This window comes from Chiloscyllium punctatum, chromosome 28 (assembly GCF_047496795.1).
Source record: "Chiloscyllium punctatum isolate Juve2018m chromosome 28, sChiPun1.3, whole genome shotgun sequence".
Classification (NCBI taxonomy): domain Eukaryota; kingdom Metazoa; phylum Chordata; class Chondrichthyes; order Orectolobiformes; family Hemiscylliidae; genus Chiloscyllium; species Chiloscyllium punctatum.
Genome location: NC_092766.1, coordinates 4659703 through 4672060, shown reverse-complemented (window position 1 = coordinate 4672060; position 12358 = coordinate 4659703). Strand labels below are relative to the sequence as shown.

Sequence of the window (12358 nt, the reverse complement as noted above, 5' to 3'; positions counted from 1 at the left end):
ACCTCCCCCCCCCCCACACACACACCGCCCCCCCCCACACACACACACCTCCCCCCCCCACACACACACACCTCCCCCCCCCACACACACACACACCGCCCCCCCCCCACACACACACTGCCCCCCCCACACACACACACACCGCACCCCCCCCCACACACACACACACCGCCCCCCCCACACACACACACACCGCACCCCCCCCCACACACACACCGCACCCCCCCCCACACACACACACACCGCCCCCCCCCACACACACACACCGCCCCCCCCCACACACACACACCCCCCCCCACACACACACACCCCCCCCACACACACACACACCCCCCCCACACACACCGCCCCCCCCCCACACACACACACCCCCCCCACACACACACACCCCCCCCCACACACACACACACCCCCCCCCACACACACACCGCCCCCCCCCACACACACACCCCCCACACACACACCGCCCCCCCCCACACACACACACTCCGCCCCCTCCCCCCACACACACCGCCCCCCCCCACACACACACACCCCCCCCCCACACACACACCGCACCCCCCCACACACACACACCGCCCCCCCCACACACACACCGCACCCCCCCCACACACACACCGCACCCCCCCACACACACACACCCCCCCCAACACACACCCCCCCCACACACACACACACCGCCCCCCCCCACACACACACCGCCCCCCCCCACACACACACCCCCCACACACACACACACCGCCCCCCCCCACACACACACACCCCCCCCCCCACACACACACCGCACCCCCCCACACACACACACCCCCCCCAACACACACCCCCCCCACACACACACACACCGCCCCCCCCCACACACACACCGCCCCCCCCCACACACACACCCCCCACACACACACACACCACACACCCCCCACCAAACCCCACACCCCCCAACACACACCAGGAAACCCCTTGTCTCTGTTGATTTTGACCCAGGGCAAAGGGGCAGTGATTTTGTCGTAAAATTGTCCACAACTTTTGACAGAAGCAGGGGAATAAAAAAGCCCCCTGAACACCAATCGTTCCCACAACAGGCTTCAGTGAAACCGCAAGGCCCGATGCCTCGATTTCCAACAGCAAATCCACCTCCCTGGCCACAGACATGGTTCTGGGTCACTCCCCATTGGGATTGGGGGGTGCTGAGGGACGGTCAGTGCTGAGGGAGGGTCAGTGCTGAGGGAGGGTCAGTGCTGAGGGAGTGGGCACTGTCAGAGGGTCAGCGCTGAGGGAGCGGGCACTGTCGGAGGGTCAGCGCTGAGGGAGTGGGCACTGTCGGAGGGTCAATGCTGAGGGCGTGGGGGCTGTGGGAGGGTCAGTGCTGAGGGAGCGGGCACTGTCGGAGGGTCGGTGCTGAGGGAGTGGGTGCTGTCCGAGGTTCGGTGCTGAGGGAGTGGGCACTGTGGGAGGGTCAGTGCTGAGGGAGTGGGCACTGTCGGAGGGTCGGTGCTGAGGGAGCGGGTGCTGTCGGAGGGTCAGTGCTGAGGGAGTGGGCACTGTCAGAGGGTCAGCGTTGAGGGAGTGGGCACTGTCAGAGGGTCAGCGCTGAGGGAGCGGGCACTGTCGGAGGGTCAGCGCTGAGGGAGTGGGCACTGTCGGAGGGTCAATGCTGAGGGAGTGGGGGCTGTGGGAGAGTCAGTGCTGAGGGAGCGGGCGCTGTCGGGGGGTCAGTGCTGAGGGAGTGGGTGCTGTAGGAGGGTCAGCGCTGAGGGAGTGGGCACTGTCGGAGGGTCAGCACTGAGGGAGTGAGTGCTGTCGGAGGGTCAGTGCTGAGGGAGTGGGCACTGTCAGAGGGTCAGTGCTGAGGGAGTGGGCACTGTCAGAGGGTCAGTGCTGAGGGAGTGGACATTGTCGGAGGGTCAGCGCTGAGGGAGTGGGCACTGATGGAGGGTCAGTGCTGAGGGAGTGGGCACTGTCAGAGGGTCAGTGCTGAGGGAGTGGGCACTGTCAGAGGGTCAGTGCTGAGGGAGCGGGCACTGTGGGAGGGTCAGTGCTGAGGGAGTGGGCACTGTTGGAGGGTCAGTGCTGAGGGAGGGGGTACTGTCGGAGGGTCAGTGCTGAGGGAGCGGGCACTGTCGGAGGGTCAGTGCTGAGGGAGCGGGCACTGTCGGAGGGTCAGTGCTGAGGGAGCGGGCACTGTCGGAGGGTCAGTGCTGAGGGAGCGGGTGTAAAAATCCTTCGGCCACGTTTCCGAACGACTGCGGGGGTCCGTGGATTCCTGTGGGATCCTGCTGTGCGCGGTGGGGGGGGGGGGGGGGCGGGCGGTGGGGGTGGGTGTGTAAATGGGGCCTCCCCACTCATCCTCACCTGGCACTGTTGCCAACCTAATCCCCCTGCCACTCAGCCTGGCCCAGCCTCCCCCCTGACACATCGAGGGGAGCCCTTGTGCCAGCAGATTGCCGACGGGCCGAATGCCCAGGTGCTGCTAGCCCCTGTGCCCAGCTGTCGGTGTCTACAGTTGGCGCTTCAACTGCTCCTGCCTCCCAGCTACCCAGACATTTGAATACAACTCCTTCTCTGTCTTAGCCCGGCCCTCTCTCTCTCTCTCTCTCTCTCTCTCTCACACACACACTTCCCTCCCTCTGGGCTTACAGGGCCTCTCTCTCTCTCTCTCTCTCTCTCCCATATCGCTCGCTATTCCCATGTGCCAGGGAGGGAGCAGGGATCGCTCTGGGATTTCAGCAGACCCGGGGTCAGCCGTGTCCCCTCCCAGCTCAGAAACCCCCCCCCTTTCCCCTCTCCCGGGCCAGCGCTGCCGAGAATGTACCACCGAGATCTCCTACATTGCGGGCGTCACGACAGGATGCGGGAAATCTCTCTCAAGGTAGGAAAAACTTTTCCCCCCCCCCCCCTCCCCCTCCCCCTCCTCCCCCTCCTCCTCCTCCTCCTCCTGGCTGGGCATGAGGGGCTGAGCGCACACTCCCTCCTGTGTGAGCCAGGAGGTCAACTCTCTGTTTCCCCACCCCACCCCAGGCAGGTTCCGCTTCTGAGACAATCCTGGTTGGGTTGCTTTTAATTACAGAGGGGTTCCCTCTCCCTGGCTACGTCCTGTAATCGGCAAATTTCTCTCTCTCTCTCTCTCTTTGTCTCCCTCCCATTCCCTCTGTCCGTCTCTGTCTCTCTCTCCCTCATTCTCTCTGTCTTTCTCCTTTTGTCTCTCCCCCTCCTTCTCTCTCTCTGTCTCTCTCTCTCTCTCTCACACTCTCTTTGTCTCTCTCCCGCTCCCTCTGTCCATCTCTCTCTGTCTCTCCCTCATTCTCTCTCTCTCTCTCTCCCTCTCACTCTCTCTCCTTCTGTCTCTTCCCTCTCTCTCTTTCTGTTTCTCTCTCTCTCTCTTTGTCTCCCTGTCTCTCCCCTTGTCTATCTCTCTCTCTGTCTCACTCACCCTCTCACTATCTCTCTCCTTCTCTCTTTCTGTCTGTTTCTTGTCTCTCTCCCTCTGTCCATGTCTATATCTCTCTCTGTCTGTCTCTCTCCCTCCCTCCCTTCTCTCTCTGTCTCTGTTTTTCTCTGTCTATCTGCCTCTCCCTCTCTGTCCCTCTCTCTGTCTCCTCTCCCGCTATCTCCCCCTCGAACAGTTTTGTTTATTTTCCTTCTCCTATGTATTTGTGTGTGTGTGTCGGTGTGTGTGTGTGGGGGGTCTGTGTCTGTGTGTGTGTGTGTGTGTGTGTGTGTTTGTGTGTGGGGGTGTGTGTGTCTGTGTTTGTGTGTGGGGTGTGTGTGTGGGGGGGGGTCTGTGTCTGTGTGTCTGTCTGTGTGTGTGTGTGTGTGTGTTTGTGTGTGGGGGTGTGTGTGTCTGTGTTTGTGTGTCTGTGTGTGTGGGGGGGTGTGTGCGTCTGTGTGTGTGGGGGGGTGGTGTGTGTCTGTGTGTGACTCTGTGTGTATATGTCTGTATGTGTGTGTCTGTGACTGTGTGTGTATGTGTGCGTCTGTGTGTGTGTGTATATGTCTGTGTGTGTCTGTAACTGTGTGTGTGTGTGTGTATATGTCTGTGTGTGTCTGTGTGACTGTGTGTGTGTGTGTGTACCTAAGTGTTGTGAATCTTTCTTCGCCCTCCTCTGTCACTGACTTTCTCACTCCTCTCTCAGTCTCCCTCCCTCTCTCACTCTCCCTCTCTGAGTCTTTGTATCTGTGTTGTTACCTCCTGTTCTCCTGCCTCACCGTCTCTCTTTCTCTGCCTTTCTGTCTCTCTCTCTCTCTTTCTCTCTCCCCCTCTCTCTCTCTCTCTCCCTCTCTCCCTCCCTCTCACTCTGTCTCTCTCTCTCCCTCTATCTCTCTCCCTGTGTCTCTCTCCCTCTCTCTCTCCCTCTCTCCCTCCCTCCCTCTCTCCCCCTCTCTCTCTCTCCCTCTCTCTCTCTCTCTCTCTCTCCCTCTGTCTCTCTCCCTCTGTCTCTCTCCCTCTGTCTCTCTCCCTCTCTCTCTCTCTCTCTCCCTCTGTCTCTCTCTCTCTCTCTCTCTCCCTCTCTATCTCTCTCCCTCTGTCTCTATCCCTCTCTCTCTCTCTCTCTCTCCCTCTCTATCTCTCTCCCTCCCTCTCTCCCTCTCTCTCTCTCTCTCTCTCTCTTCGCCTCTCCCCTCACGGGCGACTGAGGATTACAGTTCCATTTGTGTGGCTGTTTTCTTGAAACGGTTTTCTCCGGAATGGAGTCGGGCGTAGTGTCAGTTCCTCTTTTTGATGTTCAACCCTTGGTTCATTCCCAGAGAGAGAGAGAGAGAAGGAATGGGGAACAGGGGGGACGTCGGTGAGGGCTGGGGGAGGGGGAGGGGACTGTCGGTGAGTCAGGGTCAGAGTGTGTGGAGATTGATTGTGGAGAGGCCCCTGGGGAGAGAGGAGATGGGGGAGGCTCTGATAAAGGTCCGAGAGCCTCCACAGGGGGGAGGGGAACTCCAGCATCGAGTGTAGGGGGTCTGTGTGTGTGTGTGTGTGTGTGAGAGTGTGTGTATGAGTGTGTAAGTGAGTGTATGTATGAGTGAGTGTGTATGAGTGTGTGTATATGACTGTGTAGGTGTTTGAGTGGGTGAGAGGGTGTGTATGTGTGAGTATGAGAGTGAGTGAGTGTGTGTGAGTGTGTGTATATGACTGTGTAGGTGTTTGAGTGGGTGAGAGGGTGTGTATGTGTGAGTATGAGAGTGAGTGAGTGTGTATGAGTGTGTGTATATGACTCTGTGTGTGCGTTTATATGATTCTGTATGTGTATGTGTGTGCATGCGTGTGTGTGTATACGTGTGCGTGTGTGTGTGTAAATGACTGTGTGTATGTGTGAATGTGTGTGCGTGTGTGTGTGTGTAAATGACTGTGTGTGTGTGAGCGTGTGAGTGTGTGTGTGTAAATGACTCTGTATATGTGCGTGTGTGTGTGAGCGTGTGAGTGTGTGTGCGTGTTTGTGTGTGTAAATGACTCTATATGTGTGCGTGTGAGAGCGTGTGAGTGTGTGTGCGTGTTTGTGTGTGTAAATGACTCTATATTGTGCGTGTGAGAGCGTGTGAGTGTGTGTGCGTGTGTGTGTATATGACTCTGTGTGTATGTGTGCATGTGTGAGTGTGTGTATATGACTGTGTGTACGTGTGTGTGTGTATGACTATGTACGTGTGTGTGAGTGAGTGTGTTTGTGTAGGAGTGTGAGTGTGTATGTATGAGTGTGTGTATATGACTGTCTGTGTATGAGTGGGTGTGTGAATGTGTGTGTGTGAGTATGTGTATATGACTGTGTAGGTGTTTGAGTGGGTGAGAGGGTGTGTGTGAGTGTGTGAGCATGAGTGTGTCTATGACTCTGTGTGTGCTTGCGTGTGTGTGCGCATGCGTGTGCATGTGCGAGTGTGTGTGTGTGTAAATGAATATGTGTGTATGTGTGTGTGCGTATGTGTAAGTGTGTATGTGTATGTGTGCGTGTGTGTGAGCGTGTGTGTGTGTATATGACTGTCTCTGTGTGTGTGTATATGTGCGTGCGTGTGAGCATGTGACTGTGTGTGTGTGTGAGCACGTGTGAGTGTGTGCGTGTGTGTGAGTATGTGTGGGACTGTGTGCGCGCGTGTGTGTATATGACTCTATATGTGCGCGTGTGTGTGTGTGTGTGTGTAAATGACTCGGCATGTGTATGTGTGCGTGTGTGGGTGTATGTATGTGTGCATGTGTGTGGGCGTGTGTGCGTGTGCGTGTGTGTGTGTATGACTCTATGTGTGTGTGCATGTGTAGGTTAGACATAAACAGCTCCCTCAGACACAGACACGTTACCTTCTGGAAACAGTTTCGAGACATTATCTCTGTGACAGAACTCCACGTGACTCCAAGGTTGAACAGAATGTGGACTGTGAGAGCCGGGAACACATCTGGTTTCCTTTGAAGTTAGGCATTCCAAAGGTAGAGATGGATTTGGACATCTGGTGTTAACCCTTAGACAGGCTCTGGCAAGAGAATAAGACTAAAGCTGCTGAATAAACCCTGACTCTGTTCGGTTACACAGTGAGTGACCCTTACCCTGCTGAATAAACACTGACTCTGTACAGTTACACAGTGAGTGACCCTTACCCTGCTGAATAAACACTGACTCTGTACGGTTACATAGTGAGTGACCCTTACCCTGATGAATAAACCCTGACTCTGTACAGTTATACAGTGAGTGACCCTTACCCTGTTGAATAAACACTGACTCTGGACGGTTACACAGTCAGTGACCCGTACCCTGCTGAATAAACCCTGACTCTGGACAGTTACACAGTGAGTGACCCTTACCCTGCTGAATAAACCCTGACTCTGTATGGTTACACCGTGAGTGACCCTTACCCTGCTGAATAAACACTGACTCTGTACAGTTACACAGTGAGTGACCCTTACCCTGCTGAATAAACACTGACTCTGTACGGTTACATAGTGAGTGACCCTTACCCTGCTGAATAAACCCTGACTCTGTACGGTTACACAGTGAGTGACCCTTACCCTGCTGAATAAACACTGACTCTGTACGGTTACACCGTGAGTGACCCTTACCCTGCTGAATAATCACTGACTCTGTACGGTTACACAGTGAGTGACCCTTACCCTGCTGAATAAACACTTACTCTGTACAGATACACAGTGAGTGACCCTTACTCTGCTGAATAAACACTGACTCTGTACGGTTACACAGTGAGTGACCCTTACCCTGCTGAATAAACACTGACTCTGTACAGTTACACAGTGAGTGACACTTACCCTGTAGTATAAACGCTGAGTCTGTACAGTTACACATTGAGTGACACTTACCCTTTAGTATAAACACTGACTCTGTACAGTTACACAGTGAGTGACCCTTACCCTGCTGAATAAACACTGAGTCTGTACAGTTACACAGTGAGTGACCCTTACCCTGCTGAAAACACACTGACTCTGTACGGTTACACAGGGAGTGACCCTTACCCTGCTGAATAAACACTGACTCTGTATGGTTACAAAGTGAGTTACCCTTACCCTGCTGAAGAAACACTGACTCTGTACGGTTACACAGTGAGTAACCCTTACCCTGCTGAATAAACCCTGACTCTGTACGGTTACACAGTGAGTGACCCTTACCCTGCTGAATCAAGCCTGACTCTGTACGGTTACACAGTGAGTGACCTTTACCCTGCAGAATAAACCCTGACTCTGTACAGTTACACAGTGAGTGACCCTTACCCTGTTGAATAAACACTGACTCTGTACGGTTACACAGTGAGTGACCCTTACCCTGTTGAATAAACACTGACTCTGTACGGTTACACATTGAGTGACCCTTACCCTGCTGAATAAACCCTGACTCTGTACGGTTACACAGTGAGTGACCCTTACCCTGCTTAATAAACACTGACTCTGTACGGTAACACAGTGAGTGACCCTTACCCTGCTCAATAAACACTGACTCTGTACAGTTACACAGTGAGTGACCCTTACCCTGCTGAATAAACACTGACTCTGTACGGTTACACAGTGAGTGACCCTTACCCTGCTGAATAAACACTGACTCTGTACAGTTACACAGTGAGTGACCCTTACCCTGCTGAATAAACCCTGACTCTGTACGGTTACACAGTGAGTGACCCTTACCCTGCTGAATAAACACTGACTCTGTACAGTTACACAGTGAGTGACCCTTACCCTGCTGAATAAACACTGACTCTGTACGGTTACACAGTGAGTGACCCTTACCCTGCTGAATAAACACTGACTCTGTACAGTTACACAGTGAGTGACCCTTACCCTGCTGAATAAACCCTGACTCTGTACGGTTACACAGTGAGTGACCCTTACCCTGCTGAATAAACACTGACTCTGTACAGTTACACAGTGAGTGACCCTTACCCTGCTGAATAAACACTGACTCTGTACGGTTACACAGTGAGTGACCCTTACCCTGCTGAATAAACACTGACTCTGTACGGTTACACAGTGAGTGACCCTTACCCTGCTGAATAAACCCTGACTCTGTACAGTTACACAGTGAGTGACCCTTACCCTGTTGAATACACACTGACTCTGTACGGTTACACAGTGAGTGACCCTTACCCTGCTGAATAAACACTGACTCTGTACAGTTACACAGTGAGTGACCCTTACCCTGCTGAATAAACCCTGACTCTGTACGGTTGCATAGTGAGTGACCCTTACCCTGCTGAATAAACCCTGACTCTGCACGGTTACACAGTGAGTGACCCTTACCCTGTTGAATAAACACTGACTCTGTACGGTTACACAGTGAGTGACCCTTACCCTGCTGAATAAACCCTGACTCTGTACGGTTACACAGTGAGTGACCCTTACCCTGCTGAATAAACCCTGACTCTGTACGGTTACACAGTGAGTGACCCTTACCCTACTGAATAAACACTGACTCTGTGCAGTTACACAGTGAGTGACCCTTACCCTGCTGAATAAACACTGACTCTGTACGGTTACACAGTGATTGACCCTTACCCTTCTGAATAAACACTGACTCTGTGCAGTTACACAGTGAGTGACCCTTACCCTGCTGAATAAACACTGACTCTGTACGGTTACACAGTGAGTGACCCTTACCCTTCTGAATAAACACTGACTCTGTGCAGTTACACAGTGAGTGACCCTTACCCTGCTGAATAAACACTGACTCTGTACGGTTACACAGTGAGTGAACCTTACCCTGCTGAATAAACACTGATTCTGTACTGTTACACAGTGAGTGACCCTTACCCTGCTGAATAAACACTGACTCTGTACGGTTACACCGTGAGTGACCCTTACCCTGCTGAATAATCACTGACTCTGTACGGTTACACAGTGAGTGACCCTTACCCTGCTGAATAAACACTGACTCTGTACAGTTACACAGTGAGTGACACTTACCCTGTAGTATAAACGCTGAGTCTGTACAGTTACACATTGAGTGACACTTACCCTTTAGTATAAACACTGACTCTGTATAGTTACACAGTGAGTGACCCTTACCCTGCTGAATAAACACTGAGTCTGTACAGTTACACAGTGAGTGACCCTTACCCTGCTGAAAACACACTGACTCTGTACGGTTACACAGGGAGTGACCCTTACCCTGCTGAATAAACACTGACTCTGTATGGTTACAAAGTGAGTTACCCTTACCCTGCTGAAGAAACACTGACTCTGTACGGTTACACAGTGAGTAACCCTTACCCTGCTGAATAAACCCTGACTCTGTACGGTTACACAGTGAGTGACCCTTACCCTGCTGAATCAAGCCTGACTCTGTACGGTTACACAGTGAGTGACCCTTATCCTGCTGAATAAACCCTGACTCTGTACAGTTACACAGTGAGTGACCCTTACCCTGTTGAATAAACACTGACTCTGTACGGTTACACAGTGAGTGACCCTTACCCTGTTGAATAAACACTGACTCTGTACGGTTACACATTGAGTGACCCTTACCCTGCTGAATAAACCCTGACTCTGTACGGTTACACAGTGAGTGACCCTTACCCTGCTGAATAAACACTGACTCTGTACGGTAACACAGTGAGTGACCCATACCCTGCTGAATAAACACTGACTCTGTACAGTTACACAGTGAGTGACCCTTACCCTGCTGAATAAACACTGACTCTGTACAGTTACACAGTGAGTGACCCTTACCCTGCTGAATAAACCCTGACTCTGTACGGTTACACAGTGAGTGACCCTTACCCTGCTGAATAAACCCTGACTCTGTACGGTTACACAGTGAGTGACCCTTACCCTGCTGAATAAACACTGACTCTGTACGGTTACACAGTGAGTGACCCTTACCCTGCTGAATAAACACTGACTCTGTACGGTTACACAGTGAGTGACCCTTACCCTGCTGAATAAACCCTGACTCTGTACGGTTACACAGTGAGTGACCCTTACCCTGCTGAATAAACACTGACTCTGTACGGTTACACAGTGAGTGACCCTTACCCTGCTGAATAAACACTGACTCTGTACGGTTACACAGTGAGTGACCCTTACCCTGCTGAATACACACTGACTCTGTACAGTTACACAGTGAGTGACCCTTACCCTGTTGAATACACACTGACTCTGTACGGTTACACAGTGAGTGACCCTTACCCTGCTGAATAAACACTGACTCTGTACAGTTACACAGTGAGTGACCCTTACCCTGCTGAATAAACCCTGACTCTGTACAGTTACACAGTGAGTGACCCTTACCCTGCTGAATAAACCCTGACTCTGTACGGTTACACAGTGAGTGACCCTTACCCTGCTGAATAAACCCTGACTCTGTACGAATACACAGTGAGTGACCCTTACCCTGCTGAATAAACCCTGACTCTGCACGGTTACACAGTGACTGACCCTTACCCTGCTGAATAAACCCTGACTCTGTACGGTTACACAGTGAGTGACCCTTACCCTGCTGAATAAACCCTGACTCTGTACAGTTACACAGTGAGTGACCCTTACCCTGCTGAATAAACCCTGACTCTGTACGGTTACACAGTGAGTGACCCTTACCCTACTGAATAAACACTGACTCTGTGCAGTTACACAGTGAGTGACCCTTACCCTGCTGAATAAACACTGACTCTGTACGGTTACACAGTGAGTGACCCTTACCCTTCTGAATAAACACTGACTCTGTGCAGTTACACAGTGAGTGACCCTTACCCTGCTGAATAAACACTGACTCTGTACGGTTACACAGTGAGTGACCCTTACCCTGCTGAATAAACCCTGACTCTGTACGGTTACACAGTGAGTGACCCTTACCCTGCTGAATAAACCCTGACTCTGTACGGTTACACCGTGAGTGACCCTTACCCTGCTGAATAAACACTGACTCTGTACGGTTACACAGTGAGTGACCCTTACCCTGCTGAATAAACACTGACTCTGTACGGTTACACAGTGAGTGAACCTTACCCTGCTGAATAAACACTGACTCTGTACGGTTACACAGTGAGTGACCCTTACCCTGCTGAATAAACACTGACTCTGTACGGTTACACAGTGAGTGACCCTTACCCTGCTAAATACACACTGACTCTGCACAGTTACACAGTGAGTGACCCTTACCCTGTAGTATAAACACTGACTCTGTACAGTTACACAGTGAGTGACCCTTACCCTGTAGTATAAACGCTGACTCTGTACAGTTACACAGTGAGTGACCCTTACCCTGCTGAATAAACACTGACTCTGTACAGTTACACAGTGAGTGACCCTTACCCTGCTGAATAAACACTGACTCTGTACAGTTACACAGTGAGTGACCCTTACCCTGCTGAATAAACACTGACTCTGTACAGTTACACAGTGTGTGACCCTTACCCTGCTGAATAAACACTGACTCTGTACAGTTACACAGTGAGTGACCCTTACCCTGCTGAATAAACACTGACTCTGTACAGTTACACAGTGAGTGACCCTTACCCTGCTGAATAAACACTGACTCTGTACGGTTACACAGGGAGTGACCCTTACCCTGCTGAAGAAACCCTGTCTCTGTACGGTTACACAGTGAGTAACCCTTACCCTGCTGAATGAACACAGACTCTGTACGGTTACAAAGTGAGTGACCCTTACCCTGCTGAATAAACCCTGACTCTGTACGGTTACACAGTGAGTGACCCTTACCCTGCTGAATAAACACTGACTCTGTACGGTTACACAGTGAGTGACCCTTACCCTGCTGAATAAACACTGACTCTGTACGGTTACACAGTGAGTGACCCTTACCCTGCTGAAGAAACCCTGTCTCTGTACGGTTACACAGTGAGTAACCCTTACCCAGCTGAATAAACACTGACTCTATACAGTTACACAGTGAGTGACCCTTCCCCTGCTGAATAAACCCTGACTCTGTACAGT

The 12358-nt window shown here is 52.2% G+C and overlaps 1 protein-coding gene across 1 annotated transcript in view; it reads left to right on the top strand.

Annotated features, from left to right (window-relative positions):
* Nucleotides 1–2581: 2581 nt before the first annotated feature.
* The window catches only part of LOC140453878 (rho guanine nucleotide exchange factor 2-like), a 135869-nt gene continuing 126092 nt past the window's right edge, over nt 2582–12358 (top strand). Inside the window, exon 1 of the mRNA XM_072548738.1 lies at nt 2582–2863. Coding sequence (XP_072404839.1) covers nt 2801–2863 — 63 coding nt within the window. The 5' untranslated portion in view covers nt 2582–2800. The remainder of the gene's footprint in view (nt 2864–12358) is intronic.